This window comes from Pithys albifrons, chromosome 1 (genome assembly GCF_047495875.1).
Source record: "Pithys albifrons albifrons isolate INPA30051 chromosome 1, PitAlb_v1, whole genome shotgun sequence".
Lineage (NCBI taxonomy): Eukaryota > Metazoa > Chordata > Aves > Passeriformes > Thamnophilidae > Pithys > Pithys albifrons.
In genome coordinates, this window is record NC_092458.1 from 77,507,995 (window position 1) to 77,531,671 (window position 23,677).

The following is a 23,677-nucleotide window of genomic DNA, read 5'->3' on the forward strand; positions in this document are numbered from 1 at the left end:
AAGACGTGTGCCCTTGTGGTTGGATAATGAACAAGGATAATTATCTTTTTGTATAAAAATCATTCAAGAGGGTTTTATTCTACAAATTTGATTTTCAGGAAATTCTCACTGTTGCTTCTGGGTGTAAAGATCATCATCCAAGTTTTTAGAAATTGCAATTGTAACAAATTTTAAAAATGCAAATAGAGATTTGTTAATACTAAGCAAAATGATAATTACTGTCAGAAAAGGTCAAATTTTACTAATCTTTTAGGAATAATTCAGCAGATCTGGCAGGATGCACATCCTAATTTTCTTTCCATATAAAAACCCTCACAAAGCACTGTGCTAATACTAACATCCCACTTTCCTGTCACACACTGAATGATGAAGCAGTAGGAAAACCCTCCTGAGTCTCAGGTGAGAGAAAAAGAAAAGAAAAAAACTATTAAAAAGTAAACAAAAGCCATAAATAATTTGAGATTGAAGAGATACAATATTTCTCAGTTACAGCCACAGTTTATAAATAGGAACCACTCATTATTTTGAAAAGCAAAGCACACACTCCCCGCTGCTAAGCTCTTTCTTACTCACTCATCTATACAGTGTAATTTATTATTAGTTGAGTCTGAAATTTTTGGAAGCTGGGGAGAGGGAAAGGTGGAACACAACACTGCTGACAAACGAGCTCCTAAGGTATATTCATCACACAGCAATGCAATGTCAGTAGCTACATTCTCTGACAACCCAGTTCTACAAAGAGGAAAAACCTTTCAAATCCCACTGGTTATAAAACTTAAGTAAGAGCTCTTGAGATGAGGTACATAGGGAGGAAAATACCCATTCCATTGACTTAGTTCTGGTGCAATATATATAGAGATATACACGAGAAAGCCTGGTATTATCACAACATGGCTCTCATTTTCTGGCTGGGGGTAGAGAAGAGAAAAGAGCAGAGTCTCTCTTACTCTCCCATCTGTGTGGTTTGCTGACCAGTAAGTGGCATTATTCTCAGAAGCAGTCGCGCATTTAGTGAGAGGAAAAAGGTTTTGGCATTTGAAGAACTTGAAGATGAGGAGGAATCACAGTAAAACACAGCCCCCAAATTCCTTAATGAAAACCCCTCACAACTACCTCTTGCACAGGCTATTGCAAAGAAAGGGTAACCTGCAAGAAGCACTGCTCTGTCTGTATTTGCCTTGGAAGACATTCAGGCACGGGGAGAAGAAATAGGGAGGAGGAAAAATACTACATAATTGTTCTTCACATTTAAGCAATAGCAAGATATTAGAACATGGATTGTATCTCCGGTGTTGCCTTTTTTTTTTTTAAGAAGTTAGTCTAGAAGAAAAAGTTTCTCTCCCAATTAATGTTTTAAATTGATTTACTTGAGAAAAATTGCACCATGAAAACCTCCTTTGAAGAAAAGAGTTTCAGATTCATGCAAGGAAATCTCTGCTGAAATGAAGCTAGCCTTGGGACAGTAGGCACTTTACAAAGAGAATGTTTCATACTGATAACCATGAAAACAAAGTGAAAGCCTATACTTCAAGATGTTTAATAACCATCTTAATGAGCAATCAAAAATTATATGCTATCAACTGGCTTACACTTCCAAAAAAACCTCTGCCTTTTAAACTTCCAAAAAGTAACATGGACAGATTAGCAATAGATGTTTAAAACATGTGTTGGCTCAGAGCTGAGTTTGCAGGGCCCTTCACAATCTATTCCAAATACACCAACTTCTTCAAGCTATTTTCATTAAGGGAAGTATACTCTTCCCCTAACAGAAGAATTGAATCCATCATGTGAGGTTTTTATACAATATTCACATCTTCCAAAATAGTCTAGTGACAAATTTATCTTGGTTGCCAGCCACCCCAATCTATGCCTGTAACTAACCAGGCAATGCACTTAATTTTACACTGAACTATTTCCTATTAAACAAGGCAGAAAGTGCATCAAACACTGAGGTAGAGATGGATCAGAGAACATCCTGCTGTGAGATTTGTGATTATAATCTATTTTGGACTGAAGCCCTGATTCATTCATGATTCAGAGTCTGGTACATTTTAACAGACCATGGTCAGATGAAGAATCATGCAGAAGGCTGAACTACTGGGAATAAAGCCCGAGATATTGCGTCCTGCCTCTCATCTGCAGTACTAGAGGCAGTCTGGAAAGTTTGTACTGCTTCTCAGCTTTCATATACATTCAAAATAGGTCATCATATGATAAATGCTTCTAAAGCTGTACTTGAACACTGAATAATAATTAATGAATTACGCATAAATGCTATAAAAGCTAAATGCTAAGAGTCTTTTGGATGTGTGAAGTCTATGCAAGGCCCACTATGAAGTACCCAGAGAAGCATCCATCACAATCATCTTTGAAACATGGGTGGGTTCTAGAGTTGCATGAAGAGAGAGATAAAATTCTTGTGTAAGAAACCCCAGGAACCTTCACCTAAAAGCTCTTGCAGCTGCAGCTGGGAACTCCACATGAAACCATTGCCTTCCAAAGGTGCCCATGTTTTGGTTGAAGGGCTGAGCCCCTGGGAGGTGACAGCAGAGAGAGAAGGTGTTGGTTTCTGGGGTACTTGAGGCTGGTTTTCAAATGCATGCTGCTGTGTCTCTACCACCCTTTTGAACTGAGCTCATCTGCAGTGCCATAAGCTCCCATAGTATCAGTTTTACCAGTTTTACTATCAGCCATTTAACATTTCCTTTGATCACAATCTTCAGATGAGAGAGGGCTAAGGATGATGGCATTTTGATCAGCTGCTCAGTCTTATTGATGTGAATTTTCATTACTTACTCCATTTTCCAGGATATGGTACATGCTTTCCTTCTTATTGTCTACTAAACCCTGCTTTCAGATACAAGATATGTAAAACTTGTCTTTGCTAATGTGCTTGCAATTGCATTAGGAAAGAAGTATTTCAAATGAAGATAATACATTGAGAGCTCCTCAGGCACTTTTTGAAAATCAGTGACAAAGAAGGGAAGATGATTGAACTGGCAAGTTGAGTAGACAGTATGTTCTGAGAAAGCATTTTAACACTGGAAAAGATCAGGGAGATGCACAGTAGCTGTTGTATGTAACACCATTGCAGGCTAAAACGTAATGTTGATATATCTTCAATGCAGATTAAAGACTTAAGAGACTCTGGTTAGACTTAAGTAATTAGAGTAGGATTTCATGAAAAGCCCATATCTACTTGCAATGCCATTTTTAGATGAGAAGACTTAATATGACAGAATGATAAAAATTCATCCAGAAAACACTTTTTCTTTCTAGATGACTGTTAAGACCCCCAAAGTCACCTAGCACAGACAGTTATGTCTACCCTTTGGACACCTAAAGTTAAATGACATCATTTCCAGCCTTACTGTCTTGATGTTGATCTCAACACTCTTGCATAAGCCCTGGAAGCATTAAATTTTTAGAACTAGTAATTTGTTATGTTATCTGAAAGCATTTTATAGATCATATAGGATTTTCAATTCCAGCTATGAGGACAGCTGTGGAAACAGTCCCTGATACAAAAGATCTTATTAGCTGGTCCTCACTACAGCTTTCTAGAACAGCTCTAATATTCAATTTAACAGATAGTATAGAACTGTTACGAAGGAGATCTCTGAAAATTGAACCAAGAAAGCTCTGAGCCAGCAGACTGTAGTTTGTGTTATTGGTATAGAGTCGGTTACATTTTCTGACTGAGTCAGGAGTGTTACCTTTGTTCTTGGCTTATTTCTTGGCTTCATAGTCACTGTGAACATATTTTTCTTCTGACAAAAATCCAGTGTGCTTTGGAAAGAATTAATTTTCCTTTTAATAAAAAATATATCTAAAGAAGCCCAAACTGTACCTTGCAAGACTAACAAGAAAGGTGCAATGGGCAGGCTAAGGAAAACTTCCTGACTTGTTAGAAGGGGTTTCTAGAGGTCAGCTGGAGAATTTGCCTAAGGCAAAATACAATGCAGATCTCACATTCCCACAGAACGTGGGCTCTGCATCTCTGTCCCTTTGAATTTCAGTGTTGGGGGTTTTTAAATTTCAAACATATTCTGCCTATACTGTATTTTGCTGCAAGCAATTAATTTTTTTGGTAGTGCTTTTCCTAGATGTGGTTCCTTTTTGGGAAGATGCTGAGCCTACCTATGTTTCTAACAGCTGCTGATATGTAGTTTAGGAAGGAATCATGCTTTAGGAGAAATTATTTTCTCCTTTGAGAAGAGAATATGTCAGCAAAACTGGAGGACTTTCAGGAAAATGAGTTCCTTGTGAGGACCTTTTTCCATCTTTTCCCATGGAATGATCCGGAACAGTGAGATTAAACACACATTTCAGAAATATCTGATGGCAGTAGGGAAAGACTTGTTCAGTCTTAGATGCAAAGATGGATCACACTGAACTCTAGAGGACACCTCCAAATCAAATATAGCTAAAACCTGGCAAGTCTTCCTTTATTGGCAGATAGCAATCAGAATACATACTCCATTCAAACTAAATAGAGCTAGGATATACTGAGATCCTTACTCAAGTCTAATTTGGCCTACCATGCCATGATGGACAAGGGGACAAGAGAAATACAGGAGGTGATCTAATTTAGAGAACAGTCCTCTAAACCACATTTTCTCACACAAGATTCTCAGAGAAGATTCTTACTTATTTTGTCCCAAAGTAAGCTAATAACAAGAACAGTGATGATAAACTGGGCCAATTGCTACAATTCACACATTGTTCAGAGCAGAGAATCAGAGCTAAATGCAGAAAACTAATTCACCCTGAACTAAGAGGTGAGTCTAAGTACTTCTAGGATTTTCAGTAAAGCCAAAATTTTCATTTCTTTTGTTTTTAAAGACAACAAAAAAAGTTAATGGCTGTCCAAGGAGATAAAAATTCAACTACAGAATTTTTTTAATCATAACACAGTAAGTATTAGTAATATGACATGCAAATATCTATTCTTTTATGCACTATACTATATCATGCTAAAAAGAAGAAAGTAATGCAGACTGAATTTTCAGATAGAACTATTGTAAAGAGAGTCAAAGCTTTGAGTTTGCTGCCAAGAAGCTGAAAGCAAGGGCATAAAAAGCAGAAAAGAAAGCAGAAAGGTATTTTAGATGCTTCTCAGAGAAGATTATTCACAGGAGGCTAGGGAGTTGACATTGATGAAAATTTGCAGCACTGTGAATTAAATGGACCCTTCCTAAAAAGTTCTGATGTGCTTTCAAAGTCTGGCTGCTCTTACAAAGGCACAGGCTGAGGGAAAAAGGAAAGATAGAGGGAGGACTCTTCAGAAAACCAGAGAGATGCTGTGCAACATGCCACTTAAGCAAAAACCAGCACCATGCAGCTTAGCTCCAGTGTTGAAGCAGTCACGACACAATTCCTACCACTAACAAAGGGAAAGACAGAAAAGGCTCTATTTACCTGGGAGAAATAAAGGTCTCTGACTTATCTTGGAGTTCCCATTGAAAATAAGTTTCTCATAAATGACTGAATAAATTTAACACAAGTGAAACAATCTATGTTTATGTCTTTCATATTGTGGGATCTGCATGAACTGAGAATGGCGTTGAATGCAGTCTGAAAACAGAAAACAGGTATGGCACCTCCACTATTCCTAATTAAACAAACAAACAAACAGCTAAGCATCCTGTCCCTCTCTAGTCCATGAAGGGAAGATGATCTCCCTGCCTGAAGGTATCTTCCTCTCTTGGAGCTGATTAACTCAAGAACTTAAACAGTACTTAAGGTGGATATAATTTAGGTGCAAAGTTAGGCAGACAGAATACTATGGAGCCAAACTTCATCTGCCTTCCCTCCTATTTTTTTTTTTTAGCTGGGAGAAAGTGCATGTTATGCATTAAAAAGGAGATCCTCTGGAATTCCAATGCCCATTTAGTTTGAAAAGGTCATAAAGATAAAGGTCAAGCTGCAAACTCTATATTAAACCGTGCCTCTACAAAAGCCTTCAGGGCTTTTGTTGACATTACTATGAACTATGCACGGAGGCACAGAATCACAAAATACCAGATAGAGCAGGATCAGGTCCAGATTTTACAGCAGCACAGAGAAACCATCTCTTGCATCAGCAGTCCCACATCCCATATGGCTTTCCATACATGACAACTAACTTCTACTAATAACCCCATGCCTTTCATTGGGTTTTTCAGCACTAGACCTCAATGTTCTCCCAAAAAGAGTGTCAAGATCTGGGTTTTTTTCCACATGTTGATACTGAGGAACAGTGAGAAAAAGTGTTTTTTGATACTGACACTAACTAGAGGCAGCAAAGATAATACAAATATACCATGTTCTCTTTGTAAAACTCTCAGGGTGAATTTTATCTTTGCAACTTGTATGCTGAGCGTCTGGAACAGGGTCTTCTGCATGCCCAGGACTGTTGGTTATTCCTGTTCCTGAAATGAGTGCTGTTGCTAGTGCTATTATTTATAACAGCAGTAATATTTAATGACAACATTCATATGGTAACAGTACTGAACTGGATGGTCAGGGTCACTGATTTCTCATTAAATCTAGGGAAGCTCTGTCTCAGTGACCCTATCCAGTTATGCAGCATCTTGCACTATCATAAGCTATAGTCTATTGGGAAACCATTAGAATTGTTTAAATAGGAAAAGTCTTCTAAAAACATTTGAACTAGTTTAGGCATAAAAGGTCACATTAAATGAACAATTCAAGGCTTAAATTTCATAATTCTCTTCCTATAATCTCTGTTTGTTAGGCAAAAATGAAATATTATTATAAGGTGTTGCTTGATTGCAAGTGACTCTAATAATGTAAAAGAATGCAGTGGCAGAGCAGGGGCTTCTCTAAGGGCATAAGAGAGACAGCATTTTAATCAGAGATGGTTTAGTTACCATGAAAAGGACCAAACAGAGTCCAGCAAAATGTTCAAATAAGAAAAAATATCAATAACATCAAAAAAGATGGATTTCTCTTGTGAGGAAAATTAGGGTCAGTGAGGAAGGATGTGGAAATGTAAACATTAGCTAACAAACTGTGTGTGGCATACTGAAACAACCCAGGGAATGGGAGGAAAACTGTAGCAAACATATGCTGTCCTTCCCCAGGGACTAGCAGGAACCCAAGAACATGATAATAGCTTTGGGTTTCATTTTAATATGGTTGGCACATCAGAAACCATGCTGCAGATTCAGAGAGGAAATGTTGCTGCTTCTGTCTTTCATCTGCACAAATTGGCAATAAAACATGGATGAAAACAACTCTGACAGACTCTTTCTCTCGTGGTCCCTGTCCTTCCTGTTGGCTAAACCCATTTGTAAATAGCTATGCTGAAATGGGAGCCAGGCTCAATCCCTGTAAATAAAGACTGCTGATGCACACTTTCCACTAAGTCAGTGGCAAAGCTTATTGTTTCTCTAATCTTTCATGTAGTATTTGCTTTATAACTCTTCATTTTAACAACATCACGTTGTGCAGACACACTGTTTTACATCCAAAGGTACACAAACAGTACATACAAGCATCTGCAAACATGAAGCACAGTAATTTTGAAGGGGAAATCCTCACTTTGGAAATGTTCAATGAGTAATTTTAAATGACATAACTGAATCAATAGCAGAAGTGGGAAATAAATGCTTAGGAACACTGACACCTATTTCTCTACTGCAACCAAGTGAGATCATTTACTCCCTGCTATTTTAGCAGCTATTGCCATTCCCCTCTTTTTAAGAGTTCTGTGGCTTCTCCACCTTTTTGATAAGGATATTTCTCCCTCCTTATTTTTATAAGCATTTTTATGTAAGGCAATTTTGTGGTTGAAATCTCACATCAAAACACATCTCTCTGTTTCAGCTTGCATTCAAGACAAACTTTTGGTGGCTCCATATGTTGAGGCATCCCATTCTGCTTCACAGTTAAATGGATGGCACTGGACTGTGAGAAGTTTGAATTAATTATTTGTGATAAACTGTGGAGAATCCGTGAACAAAATGATAATAATTGGACACAAATATGGTAAAAGCTGTCATAGAAAGAAACACAGCACATCCATGTGTCGCATCACATCCTGTCACAGGCACTTATGAAAGATGTAATATAAATTGTCTCAAAAAACTTGCAAAAATAAAAGGCAGCCTGGATAGTTGTATTTTAGCAAATGTGTTTGCACTAAGGGTACCTTCTGTTGAACAGTTCTGCCCACAAGCTGTCTGTAGAATATAGAACATCTCTCGAGCATGCTTGCCACCTTGAAGCAGGGCAGTCGGAAGCAGAAAAAAAAGAACAGAATGCAGAAAAAAAGGTGAAGAAAGAGAGAAATGAGGGACAGCAAGTCTAAGTACCATAAATACATTTAGAAATGAGATTAGCAAAGTATGACAATAGAATTTAAATGACAGACAACATTAAGATTGCAGTAAATAACATAGTATGAAAAAAAACCAATTCAGCCATACAGCGCTCTTTTTTCAGCTTAGCTAAGGAATCATAACAAAAGCAGGAATATTATTACTATTATTGTTATCACTATATTAAAATAGCATTTTCATTTCATCATTACCAAAGTGGGTTTATTGGGGTGCAGGGGGTGCAGTTCACAGTTAGTTTTCTTGCTCTCAAAACCACACGTCCATATGCTTTGCTTCCGAAGCATCCTCCTCGAAACACTGGCTCCCAACTTACCGACAATATCAAACCAGAGAGGAATGTTGGATGGCTGCACAGAGACCACCCCGACAATCTCTGTCACTTTATCGCTTTCCATGACGGTGAAGTTGTAAAAGGGTTCATCGAAAGTCAGGGGCATGGGCGAGGGCGCAGGCTTTTTTATCCACTCAATATGGAGACGTGCAGTTGAAGATTTTTGGGGCCGGCCATTGTCCACTGCTTTTATCTGGTAGGTACAAAGAAAAGAGGGCTCAGGCTGAGCAGACCTAAATCTATTGCATGACAATCACGGCTTGGAAAACGGCCTTTGTAATCCTATATGTCAAATTCCATGAAAAAAGCAGGAAGATAAGCACTTATTTCTCAGTTCTCCCTCTTTTTGTATTATGCTTTGACTTTTAATTGAAAAAAATGAATTTAAAGTGAAATGTTTCTTTTTAGAAATGGTGTAAGGCCTCCTGGAGATGCAATTCAAGCACTTCCCACAGAGATACTCCTCTCCATAATCAGCTTTCCTCTTCAATTTCATCTTATACCCAGCTCCCTCTTGCAGTAAAGTTGCAAGCTTTATAATGACCCTTTGTGAGACCATGCATTTGCAAAACATGCTCACCCAAAGCATGTTTGATTGCTTTTAAATGGCATCTGTGTTGCAGATAAGACACCAGTCTTATTCCTTATATTGCTTTCCTCAGGATCTTTAATTGAGTTAAATAAGTTACAGGTCATTTCCTCCATTCTCCATAACAAATATAATTTAAAATTTTGCCATAATTTATTTTACATTATTTCTCCTCTCAGTCACATTCATTAGGAGTTGCTCTGCTTGGTGCTAATTCTTTTTATTATAAAGTCCTTTAGAAAGATGAACAGACCTGATATTTACATGGCATGCTTTAAGGATTTTGCACAGCAAAGACAAGATGAGCAGCAACAAACACTGGGCTTAAGAGGAGGGTGAATGCAGGTTACAAAATGGGTACTTTGGTGGATACTATCAAAGTTAACCAAAGGGTTTTTCTTTTAAAACTAAAGGAAATGTTTCTGGCTATATAGGACCATCGGTGTAAATATGCTATTACTATATCTGTTCAAAACAGGAATTAATTTTTTTTCTGAAATATCTCATGGTATTTCTTCCTCTGAAAATATGTTAAGTGGGTTTGATAATAAAACTTGCCATCCTGCTCCATTCCAGGCAGGCAAGTCCTTAGTGAAAAGATGCTGAGGGTGTGATGAGCAGTTTCAAGGTAGAAAATCTCGAGCTGTTGTATTTAATAAGGGTCAGATCTCAGATATGACTTCAAGCTCTCCAGAAGGGAAAGCACTCACTCACTTGAAGACAGTTATACTCTGATTACTAGGTATTTAAAAATATTTTGCTATTTATTCAGTTTCCATCATTATAAAGGTATCCCAACAGAGACCTGATACTGTGAGAGACATCACTTCCTTTACTATGGGCCAGACCACAGACCTCTGACAATATTTTTCAAATCCTTAACTACAACTTATTGGCTTATTTTTGTAGATGAAGAGTGCATATTCCAATCTTACATTGCTTTGTATCAACCCCATCATATTGTATCCTCCCTTCTTTAACTATATACTTTGAGTTCTGAAAGAACTTTGACAAAGATAGCTCTTAACTGAAATTGCTGCCATACTTAAACTCTTTACCATGCTGAGAAGGGTAACACAAGACAGAGAATACAGTACTCTTCCGCTCTTGGGTGAAGCCACCTAACTGGGATAGCATAAAGACCTTTCCATGAGGACAAACAATTATGTCCACACAAAAAGTGAATGCCCATTCATAGCTGTATCTGCCCAGTCCAACATGATACAACTTTGTGAGCAGACAAGTGCTTGGTCTTCACTTCTGTGCATTCAAGGGAAGGGTTTATAGCAAAACAAGTTGACTTAACACTGAGAATAGTTCACTAGCTGAAATACTATGAATGATCTCACAGACTTCTTTCTGGCAGTAGTTGTATGTGAATACTAGATTTCTTAATACAGTCAGATCTTACATATAGGTCATACAGTAAAAACAGGCATATATCAGTCTTTACACAGGAGGGCCTATTTCTGAAAAAAAAAGTCAGTCAAATCTTGGGTTTGCATGTTAATGAAAAAGTGCTTACTGTTAAGATGTCATAGCTCCCCGCTGTGAACTGCTTTCTGGAAGAAACCATCCCTGTTTTGGGATCAATAAAGAACTTCCCATCCTCATTTCCATCCACAATGCTGTAGGAGATTTCTGCATTAGAACCTTCATCTTTGTCAAAAGCAAAAGCTCTGTAGATTGGCTCCCCTCTTTTCTTACGGTCCCGCTCTGGCAGCTTGATCTGATAGACTTTCTCTGGAAACTGTGGTTTGTTATCATTCTCATCTTGAACCTTGACCACCACCCAAACAGAGGACTGTTTGGGAGATGGACCCCCATCCGACACAGTTACCTGAAAAACAGCAGCACAGGTGATTCGGAATAGCTACCAACAGGACTTCATAGACTGGACAAAAACACACAAAACATAAGGAAACACCTTGCCCTCCCCAAACATATTCGGCATTCCAGTTTATAAAATCTTCTGTGTATGCGAGACATGCTTACTATAAACATGCTGGGTGCTTAGCTGAAATTTGTCCTCAATAGCAAATCCAGGAATTCAGAAGATTTTTTATTTTTAAGATGACCCTGGAATGGGCAATGTGCAGACCAGGAAGCTATTTCTCAAAACATAAAATCCTTTTATCTCAAATTCTGCAAGTTTATCTCAGAAGGGAGAACTGGAATTAACCCATTAAGCCAGATCTCTGCCTTTCTTGCAAATATATTTTAAAGTTTCTTCAGTTATTGACAGAATTTTGAAAGACGCATTTCTTCTTAAATCCTAAAAGAATCTGTGTCACTTTTCCCCCCATTAATTATTTGGAATTTCTTGAACAACAAAAGGATTTCTGTCAGTTCTTTTCATTCATTACCCAATATGTGACAGCTCATTAATTCCAAACCTGCTTTATATGATTGTAGGGAGCACAGAGAGGCAGGTAACAAAAAAATTCTGCTGCATTTTGTAAAGAGTGCACTGTGCTGCCAGAAACACGTAAGAAATAAAATCTTTGAGATGAAAGTTAATTAGTAATTTAACTGCAACTTAAACAGAATTACTAATAATTTTCAATCTGAAATGCTATGAAACTGAAATGATTCAAGATCAACAAGCCCTCAAGAGATTTAATAATATGCCTTCAAAATGAAATCAATATGTTTCAAACTTCTCCCTCAATATTTCGATTGCATTTTTTAATGAGAAATAAATAAGGCAGAAACTTATTTCTGTTTGCATGAAAGAAGTTGAAATTTCATTTCCAGTTACATATGCTAACATGCCAAATCCCACAGTAGCAATTTTGGATGATCATGAGCCAAGATATTACATATCCTTCCCTGCTGATACCAATCATTGCACATCGACTGGTTTACTGGTTAACTTCCTGATTTTTAATTTTTCCTTAAAAGTCACTGTGTTTCCTTGAAAATCATATAGTCCTGATGTCCAATACTCAGGTAAAGCAAAATTTTCTGGGAATAATGTCCCTTGGCATTGTCCCATCCTTGTGTAAAGAAGTCTAAACTTAGGGTAACCCCAAATTAACACTGAATCAGCAGAAAAATCATATTTTCTATGAGAAAGGTAAAATACATTTTCCATTTCCTGTATTTAACTCCACTTTTAAAAACTGAAGCAGTGGAAGGGAGCAGACTGACAGCCTCAGGAACTGAAACTGCTTATTTACAGAAAAATAAATGGTGCAGCAACACATAGTGGCAATGTAAAATCCCCCAAAACAGACCATAACCTATTTGGAGAGTGGAACTCATCCTTCCAACAAGTACCCGCCTCAGGCCTCTTTCTCCTAAGACTGGAATAGAATCTCCTGAGTGCTGAGTAGGTTTGGCAATTAGAGGTTGTTGGGATTGCCACCCATTGTGGGGACAACTGTCTGCGAGCCGTGGATGGGGATCAGACCCATCCTGCAAAGCCACCGACGTGCCATCTACCAGTCCCCAGCAAAGGGGTGTGGGCAGAGGACCCGCAGCACATTATGAGAGTACTCAGCCATCCAGTTCCCACTCGCAGCACTTTCCAAAACAGCATTTATAATGTTGAAAGGCTGCACACATGGCTGTGATTCTGCCTTTCCACTAGGTGAGAGCCAGGTCATCAGGGACCTCAGCCTCTACACCTCACCGCTTTCAGAGAACTTCAGAGCTCCTGCAGGAAACAAAAGGCCAGTGCTGCCAATTCTCTTATTAAAGGCTTTCAGCACTAAATAACTTTTGTCCCACTTAGAGGCTGATCCCTTCTATTTCTGTTCTACTCCAGTGCAACTGGCCAAGCTCTTGGCCGGACCACAGATTAACCAAGAAAAACCTTTTTTGGGAGATTTCTCCACAGGCAAAATACTCAATTATGCCAAGAAATACAGGCTATACTGCATAAAAACAATCAAAGACACACTAACCCAATTTAAAAAAATATCAACAAAATGCTTTTTTAGGGGGTAATGTTCTTGCTTTAAAAAATATTTGCAAAATTCTGGAAACTCTTGGTCTCTGAAAATCTCATACAACATTTTTTTAAAAAAGGCATTTTCTTCAACCTCCTATCAGAAACCTACAAAAAAGAGTTAATAACTAATAGTAATAATAAAATCTCTGAAAACCACAGTGGTATAAACAGCCAAGTAACTATGATGGAAAAACACCTATTTAACTTGAGAGACTAGACTGTTCAAGAAGTGAGGCATCCTCCTGTCTTACCAGTACAGTCTCACAATTTGTTAGGTTACTGCTGAAATCCTGACTAACATGGTGTTCTGGCAGCAAATACATGCAAGCATTTATGTCTTTTTGTAAGCCCAAATCTATTCAATAACAGAAAAGCTGCACCGAAAATATTTCCTGACAGCTAACAGAAAATAGTAATGGCTATAACACAAAATGTTATTTAATTAATAAAAATTAACACAGAAGGCCTGAAGTTAGTCAATTCTAATCTGGTTAAAACTTTATATCCCTTAAGAGGAAAATGTTAGGTACCAGCTAAGCCACCTTCTCTGGGTGACACTCAAAACTTCAAAACAACAGGATGGAGTCCACTCAAAAAGCTCTGAGTGCCAGACATGGGAGCTGACGGTCTCACTTTGCAGGCACGTAAATTAATTAATTAAGCCTCCCTCACACCAGTGATGGGATCATTTTCCTAACTGCAAATCTGCACCCCAGCTGACCCCTCTTCTCTGCTCCAATAAGCCTGATCCCAGCCTGGCTATTCACATTCCAGCCATAAACAAGGTTAAGGAGATGGAGAAATTTCCTCTGCCCTACAGAATAAAAACACCATGACAACACATTAAAACAAACCAACAAATTGCTGCCAGTCCAAAAATTGTTCCCATACAAAGACAGGGAGGACCAGAGGGTCGTTCAGCACATTACTCTGTGAATACCATTTTCATCAGGAAAACTGTATCACACCAGCACTTAGAGGCCCCTCTAACAAAGGCAATTTTGAGTCAAACATTACCATAGTTCTCAGTAAAATCCTTGAACAGCTGGAAATTACAGTGAAAAGTAACCAGGGAGAGGAGGGAGGTTGGGATGTTTGTAGAACAAAGATACAAAAGCAAATTCACACCTGGTATTTCTGGAAATGCGAAAGGCAGATGTGCAAGAAACAGGAGAGATGCTGTAATTGAGCACCAGTAAGGTTCTTTAGTTTAGAAACTTGCAGATAACATGACAGGCAAAAAGAAAAAAAAAACTGAGAAGAAAGGTGATACATATGAACAACAGACTGTCTCAGTATCTGCTTCTCAAGATGTGTCATCAAAAACCAAACAAGTGGTGAATCTCACAGTAATCAAGATGGGCAAATGGTAAGAACTAAAATTATGGCTTTTCCAGAGGAGATGATGAATGGCTGCTTGGTCAGCATGTGCCTTACTAAATGCTGAACACGTTCTCCAGCCTACGTGCCGCGTCTGGTATTCAGATACAACTGCTGCAGACAAGCTGCTCTTTGACCATGTGCAAGTTGAGATGGGCTGACCAGCTACCGTCTCCTCTGTCCTTCTGCTTAAATGTTGCTGCTCATGCTATGTCAAGACAGCCTAAAGAGAGGATACACCTGCCCAAAGCTGGGACATGGCCATGAAAGCAGCTGAATTTGGACTCTCTGATCAATCATACAAAGGGTTGATCCATTTAGCAAGGGTGGAATGACTCAAAAGGAATGTGATGACATATTTAATAGGGTCTGAATCCAACTGACAATAAAAATAATATGATCTTTATATACCACTTTCATGGTGAAATCCAAAGCATCACTACTGTTTTCCCACAATGTACTGACAGTTCCACTACAGTTTTATTTATAAAATGAGCACTTTCTGTCAGGAATCTACATATACTCATTGCCTTTACTGAAACACATCAGTCAATACACATACAGATATTTGTTACCTGGAAATTTCTTTGCTAGAGTAAGAACATTCACACATCCCTTACAACACTTCCTTCAGCTGGATGGACCAGGACATGATCTCCTCGAATTCCCTCTATTGACATCAGACACGTACTTTTTAAGAAAAATGCACAAAAATATCTTCTTCCACAGAGCATGAAAAATTCAGTGTAATAACAGAATTTTCAAAATCCAAGTAAAACAATTGCCACTTCTTCTGCAGGACCTACTTCAGTAGGTTTGGTCTATAGACATTAGCACTTTCTTTCCTACAGAATCACAGAATTTGCCAAGATGGAAGGGATTCAGAAGGATCAACAAGTAGAACCGTTAGCTCTGCACAGGACCATCCCCAGGAGTCACACCATGAGCCTGAGAGTATCATTCAAACACTTCTTAAACTCTGTCAGGCTTGGTGCTGTGAACACTTCCCTGGGGAGCCTGTTCCAGTGGCCAACTACCCTCTGGGTGAAGAACCTTTTTCTAATATCCAGTCTAAACCTCTCTTGACACAACTCCAGGCCATTCCCTCGGGTCCTGTCACTGGTCACCACAGAAAAGAGATCAGCGCCTGCTCCTCCTCTTCCCCTCACAAGGAAATTGTAACTGCAATGAGGTCTCCCCTCAGTCTCTTCTCCAGGCTGAACACGCCAAGTGCTCTCAGCCACTTCTCTTACGGCTTCCCCTCCACACCCTTCACCATCTTTGTTGCCTTCCTTTGGACACTCTCTAATGGCGTAACATTTTTCTTATATTGTGTTGCTCCAAACTGCACACTATATTCAAGGTGAAGCTGTCCCAGTGCAGAGCAGAGCGGGACAATCAACCAGCTGACAATGCTGTACCTGATGCCCCCCAGGACATGGCTGGCCCTCCTGGCTGCCACGGCACTGCTGACTCATATTCAACTTGCTATTGACGCGGACCCCCAGGTCCCTTTCTGTGGCACTGCTTTCCAGCATCTCATTCCCCAGTCTGTACAAACACCCAGGGTTACTCCATCCCAGGTGCAGAATCCAGCACTTTTCCTAGTTGAACTTCCTATGGTTGATGATTGTCCAGCCCTCTGATTTGTCCATGTCTCTCTGCAGGACCTCCCCACCTTCCAAGGAGTCAACAGCTCCTCCCAGTTTTGCATTATCTGCAAACTTGCTTAGTGTCCCTTCAAGTCTTGTTACCAAGGAATTTATATAGATGTTGCAGAGCACAGGGCCTAAGATGGAACCCTGTGAAACTCCACTAGTGACCAGTCTTATGTCACCCCAAATCACTATTACCCTCTGTACTCAATCTCTGAGCCAATTGCTCACCCACCACATGGTGTGTTTATTCAGCTGTCTGCTGGACATTTTGCCCAGAAGGATCTTGTGAGAGGCAGTATCAAAAGCTTTACAGAAATCCAAAAAGGTTACATCAGCTGTCTGCCCTTCATAATGATGTGGGTTATCCTGTCATAAAAGGAAACCAGCTTTGATGAACAGGACTTTCTTCTTATGAAGACATCCTGGCTGTGACCATTGACTGCCTTGTCTTTCAGAGGTGTTTCAATACCTCCCAGAATAATCTTCTACAGTCTAAAGGACTGAGAGATATTCATGCTTATGTTCAAGTTCACAGATCAAATACAAAGAGATTTCCATAGCAGTGAACCTTCTTGGTGATAACACAGGTCAACATTGACTGTTAACATACAACAGCTGGAATGCTAGATAAGAGAATTTCTTTTTTTTTTTTTATGACCACGGAGAAGGCATGCAGGAGACAACTACTGGGACAGTATTGGCTAAAACACAGCATCAGTCTAGTCAACCTCAATGATGGTGACAGAAGTAATTTTGATTTGAGACAGTCACTCCTCCTATGAATCGAACTGTGACACTTAATTGCAGAAGGTGTAGTTCTTAAATCTTTCCAGAATACAAACACATTTGTGAGGACCACCCTTCTGAATTAGAAGTACTACATTGAGTCTCATTAACAAAAGCTCATGACTTCCAAGATAATTAACGCAGCTGGAGGGAGTAGCTAGCAGGGACCTTCAACAAGTACAACAAGACAATCAGCAGCTGTTTAATGTGAATTATCAAGCCTTGAGAAGAACAAGAATCTTCTTCCATATCACTCCTTGGCAGGAGGAAGTACTCAGTCTACCCAATTTTTAAGTTATGAGAAACTGTCACATTATTGTCATTAGCATTGCAAAATGCTGAATGTCATATTTGCTTGTTTATTTTTGTTTGAGTGATGACTGCTTAATGCAAAGAAAGCAAGCTAAGATGCTTGCACTTCATCAAAGGCGTGTGCATAATGAAGTTTTCAGGTAAAAGTCTCTCCCTTCCCCCAACCAGAAATGCTAATTTGGCTTCAGAAAACCTTAGAAAAGAAAATCTGGTTGAGTTACTGAAGACAGAAAAATGATCAAAGTGAGCCGGAGAGCTGAGGCATACCCCCGCTGTTATAGTGACTAATGGGTTTGTTTCTTCTGCCAATGCTAAAATGAGCTGCAATACCTATTGTAAGTTTCTGGAATTCAGCCCAAGTAAGAAAAATAAAAGATTATAAGAGAGAACTCATCAAGGGATGAATAGAATTTTAAAGTCAAATGCACTGAATTACTATCTCTGCCTACTTCAGAGAGAGACTAAATTCTTATAAGGAAATATTTTCCTGAAATGCATGCTATTACTGAACTACACACCAGATTATTGCTACAAAGTGAAGGCAGTGTAGCTCAAAGATATACAGAATAGGATAATTTTTCAGATTTGTGTCTTTTTTTAAGTTTAACACAAATACTGAATTAGCTGTAGCAAACTAGATGCCTCCTCTTTCTAATTCTTTATTTGCCAATTGTGAAAAAGAAGTGGGTAGTGTTTATTTCACTTAGAAAGAAGTGAATGTAGTGCTGTCCCAAAAGACGTATTACTTAAACACTTCTTGTACGAAGGAATTCCAGTCGTATCAATATAATCCATCTTTCCTTATTTCCTTTATATGTGCTAATCAGGGAACAGTGTGTTTTCAAACATGAAAGAAAGAAATCATACATTCACTCTGGCCAGGTATGAAAAATAAATAGTTTGAGTACATTTTAGATAGAGATTATTACTGACATAAACACTCTAGGTGTTTGATTAAGAATGTCAATGGCTTCCAGCCACATTCAAGCTAGAAAATGATGCATAATGGTCTGTTAAACCACTTGAGAATTAATGATATCAGGTAATTTCAGTGCTGTATTGCCAAAAGACAGGAAGAAAGGAAGGAAGGAAAGCTTTTTCATTTGGAGTTAAATGCTCCCTGTAGTATTTACAAACCTAAATATTAGAAGAGTGTACTGAAGAAAGTCTTAGAGCCTTCAAATCTTAACTTTTGTCAGACTCACAATTCTGATACAAGTAGATAGTAACCAAATGACGTGGCAGAGTGAAATATCAGAATGGGTAACTTAAAAGTCAAAAAAATGCTACTATCATTTCTACTACATTTATCCTGTGTCATACTTTTTCTAAAAGGTTTTTGAAAACAGACACAATAAATCTCTGAAAAGAAACTAAATACTTATATTTTAGCTTTAGCAGCAATACAAATAAGGATAGAAGGATCTGTATGGCTCTTGACAGTGACTCTTGAAAAGAAAAGTAGTTGTTTTCCACAGGCATTGCTTTTCAAGTTCATTACAGTTTGGAGATCCTGGCAACCTTTGTGCATCAGGCTTTATTTACAGTGTTCTTCAACTGCTCCATGCTAACTGCAGAACCAACCATTATTCCATTAGATTCCCAGGACAACAGAGCAGCCTGTCATGTGTTAAAGGAAACTCTTTCAGGCAATCTCAAAAAGTATATTCCCCTTATTTTTACTAAGTAAAAAGAAAACTGTACTCCTCAGGAATGCCAAGCTCACGTAATTTGCTTTTGACAAACTGTAGATTAAACTTTGCCCAGAAGTGACTCTAAGCCAGTCACTTTCCAGAAGTCCAAATGGACCTCTCACTTCCATTGGTGGAGTTATATACAGAAAGTCTCTACTGCTTAATTGTAGTATGTAATCACCTTAAGATTCAGCAGAAGTCATCTAATAAGAAGAAGCCAGGACTTTTCCTGACCTTCTAGGTGATAACACCATCATGAGAAGAAGTGCTTGAAACCTGCATGTATCATATCTCATGTTCAGCAGTTTGCAAAGTTTGCAACTAGAAGGTTGGAAAATCTGAGGTGATCACAGTGAAAACATCAACCTCAGTCTTCAAATAACAAGTGTAGTTGCCTGAGTACATCACAAGCTTCCTCTCTGCTTATGAAGCTACGAGTCTCACTGTATTTACAACAAAGGAAAAATTAGAAACAGAAGAACACAGTCCAGATTTTCCACTGACAATATCTGGACCCAAGTATATATACTCCCCTTCAGACTGACACCTTACAAACAAGGTAAAAAAATGATACACAATTGCTTAAAAATAATTCTTTTTAGTTATATGAAGCCTTCTGGTTCTCCTGTTTAGGAATAACCTATCACTAAACAGAACTATAAACACCCTCATAGTCCATAAACAAGAAAGAAGATAAAAGTTGCCTATTGATCTTCACAGTAAACTTTGAAGAAAGTGTTTAGCTCCTGCTGATCATGAAGATTACAATCAGAGAGTTTAGTGAACAGAAAATGAGTAGGTAAATGTCAGAATATTTCACTTCATGCAGGATTAAATAACATAAAGTTTGCAATTATGGAGTTGAATGTTAGTAGTACTATTTATATCAATTTTAATCCAATTCATACCTGAATATCTACTTCAGCCATTTGTGAATTTTACTTTTCTTGTGGTAAGAAACACCTATGATTAAATATTGGTAAGTTCCCCTCTATCAGATCTACCTCTACAGATAATGCCCTTCTCCAAAAATATTATCTTAGCACTCAGGAAATACAGTAGCTTTCAGTTTTTGGGCTTCAATAGAGGTGTGCATCTACTCCTAAGCTCCCCACATTGCTCTTTTCTCAAATATTCAATTAGCCTTCAATTTCTATCCACAAAAGTGATTTGATTCTCATCTTCACTATAAGCAGGAACTAAACACCTTCAGTTTTCCCAGGGTTCTGAAGATTGTTACATATCCCAAGACATTCATTTTTTCATACCAAACCACTAGTAGATGTGTAGTCATGTAAGAAAAGAACTTCAAGAACTTGGGTTAGTGATAAAGACACAATATGTTATCTATGCTTTCAAGATATTTTCGTAATATCAATAATTTACTTTATAACTATCAACAGACATGATGTGCTCAAAAATATATGCTGATATATTGGCAACATTTAGTCAGGTTATAGTACTAGTCACCATGGAGTTAACTAATCTACAATACTTACTTTACATCCTTGCTTGTGTGTGCAGCTGTGTCAGCATAGGCCCCCAGATATTAAAACTGATGGGGAATTACTGTACAGCAACTCTTTTAGCAGACACTCTCAAATTTGGTGCAGCTATGCAGCAATGGCCCTCTACCTATTTTGCAATAAGTCAGGAGCACTGCCTCATGCTAAAGTGGTAAAATCTGTTGAATGTCCTCTGGAAATAGGTACAGTACTAAGAGCTTGTTCTGCATGCCCTTAGAAATATTGGGGCAGCAGCTTCTGTTTCAACAAAGCAATAACTTCAACTAAAACTTTTAGTCTTCAAAGGAAATAATCATCTTTTGTCCTAAACTATATTATAAAAACTTACTTCTAAACAACTTTTGCCATGTCAAACAGCCAGTGCCTTCTGATGTTGGATAAAACATCCCTAGGTGAGGCTCTGTGATAGTCACTCTTGAAACAATACTGTTGTTACTGAGAAGGTAAAACATTTATTTGGCCAACAGTGAGATGAAAGATTTACACTATAGTTCCTTAATTTATTTACTTTTTAGCTACACTGCATATAAATTCTATGCTGCTATATAAAGCAGAACCAAGCATTTTCAAAAGAAAGATAACACTTCTTTTTCTCTTGTTTCAATTGCTCTAGCAAGCAGCACTTGGTTGCGCTAACAGGGGATGACACCACCTTGTCTCTGGTAGAAAGGCAGATGAAGATGCACCCAGCCCCATCTCCAGCTCCTCCTCCAGCCATGTGCTCTTCCCTGTCATCAGTTTGCAGCCACCTTCACCCGCCAATAAACTGTTTGTGCATCTGTGCTACAAACAGGGCTACTGAAATAATCAGGTTTTAAAATGAACTGCTGAAAGAAAACAAAATCCCCCGAAAAGCAGATGGTTAACGAATGATGGCAATGGGAGAGGCAAAGGAGGAGAGGCATGCCAGGTCCCCAAGTCAGAGTGTGGGGAAATTTCTTAAGACGTTTGGCCACTGAAGGAACGTGCATTGTGCAAGTACCATTTTGGTGATGAAGCCTACAATTTCACTACAGATAGCAACTTACATTTCAGCTACTCCCCCCCCCCGCAAAAAATCTGTTTTGTAGAACCCATCACTTACCAACAAGCCTTTGATCAATACCAAAGTAGACAAAACCAGCACCTTTAATCTCAACGCAAAAGACTGTGTGTCCCATCAGTAACACTGAAAATATCCAATTTCCATCTTACACTATTTTTCACAATATGAAAGAAATAATGAGTGCTCTCCATCCACACATACAGGTAAAACATTTCAAAGACAGTTTTACAGCTGATAGACTGACGAGTAGACTCTGACATTTAAATACAATTTACCTTTTTCAGAGTAAAAAATGAAGCTTTCACAGTTTTATGTTCAAAATAAAGCTCACCAGATAAAAATCTGATGAATTAAAAAAAAATTATTTTATAGCCAGCTAGAAAGTATATAAATCACACCTTTAAGGGATACAGGCTGTTGCCCATTTTTGAATATCCTACAGAGATATTTTAAATTGCAAAAAGCAAAATTGTATGGTTTATGCTCTAAAACTTTATCTGACTTTAGTGAACAGTCACTCAGGAAGATTGCAATGACTTTAATCAAAAAGGAAAAAATGAAGATGTAAATTTTTTTCTGATATTCAAGTTATTTGATAGAAGTTTCCTTGGTTATCAATGGGGCATAAACTAAATTCTTAATCAACTTAGAGGACAATATTGTAATAAAGTAGTTTTTTGAGTCAGATGAGGACTTCCTAAAATATCTTACAAAGCAGTATAAAAATGCTCTGAAAATCAGTATGAAAAGAAAGAAAAGTGTGATAAAGGAGATAAGCATCAATAAGGAGGTTGGCTGTTGGGGCTCTTCCCAAGGGAGGTTTTTTAATGACAACATCACCCTGGTTTTGCCAGACCAGGTTAAAGTTAGTTACATCAGTAATTGCTTTGATTTTAGTAATAAAAAATTCTACTTTACTTCTTCATGCCTACTTCACAACTTTCTGTTACAAATCAATTTTGGACAGATAACAGGCATTAATTGGGCCATATTTAATCACACTTTCATCTAATAGGCAAAACAGACAAGCCTTACTATCGCAATCTCTACTTGTCTTTGATTTTAAGTGTCCTGTAAATATCTACTACCCAGTTTACATTGACATGAGGTCAATTTTACAAGCTGGTTGAGAATCAGCATTGGCTTACACATGGAAAAAATGAAGATTCCAATTTAACTGAAAAAAATCTCATTAACTTGGACCACCTTTTTTGCTTTTTCCACATTCAGTTTCCATCTTGGAAAACGCATCCTGGAAGACGGGCTTGGGTGTTGTGTCCAGTACAAGACATGTGAAAGCCAAATTCAGAAAACTGTTTTGGTGATAAAGGATGAGAACTATCAGCCCCTTCCCTGATGTGTGCATTAGGACTCTGTTTCATCAGTCAGAGTAAAAACTGTGCTCTGTTTCACTGGACAAGACTGACACAGCTAAGTGTATGTTTAGGGGCAGGTTCACTATAACTCACAGTTTGGTTTTCTTTTCAGTTCTGCTGAATGTCTAAAAACCTCCACAAACACCTGAATCATCTCAGCATCCCCACCCATACCACGATCGGTGGGTTACACACATACAGCTTGACTAGAAAAACACAGCAAAGTCTAAAGACAAGTGTTACCTGCTGAACTGAGCTCATGTTGTCTGAGCAGTCAAAGAACTATAGATACCTTCTTGATAGAGAAGTACTGGCCAGTTGGGAAATCCTCATACTTGGAAAGCACTGGCAACTTTTGACTTTGGTGAGACTAGAGCTGCAGCTCAACAACCTGATTTGAGTAGTTTCAATTCTCATTAAGCTTTTGCCCAGTCATGGGCTTCAGTTGCATGAGTACCTGAAAGCTGTGAGCCTTCAGCTAAAGTGTAGAAAAGGTGTGTACCACTGCAGCATCACCCCTGTATGCATTATAACTGACTAGGGATAATCTCATTTAATACTTAGGCAAACGCGGGATTTTCTGCAATTTCACATGCAATTCTTTTCTTTAGCATGTTTTTTTTCCCCCCGTTGATTCAATCTGTTACACACATAGTCAGTGATCCTGTGAACAG

The 23,677-nt window shown here is 38.4% G+C and overlaps 1 protein-coding gene across 2 annotated transcripts in view; it reads right to left on the reverse strand.

The window, feature by feature from the left end:
• FAT3 (FAT atypical cadherin 3) overlaps positions 1-23,677 on the reverse strand; it is a 322,962-nt gene that overhangs the window by 94,392 nt on the left and 204,893 nt on the right. For both annotated transcript variants that reach the window (XM_071555911.1, XM_071555903.1), the window contains exons 4-5: positions 10,794-11,108; positions 8,662-8,872 (exon numbers count right to left, since the gene is read on the reverse strand). In XM_071555911.1, the coding sequence (XP_071412012.1) occupies positions 8,662-8,872; positions 10,794-11,108 (526 nt within the window). The remainder of the gene's footprint in view (positions 1-8,661; positions 8,873-10,793; positions 11,109-23,677) is intronic.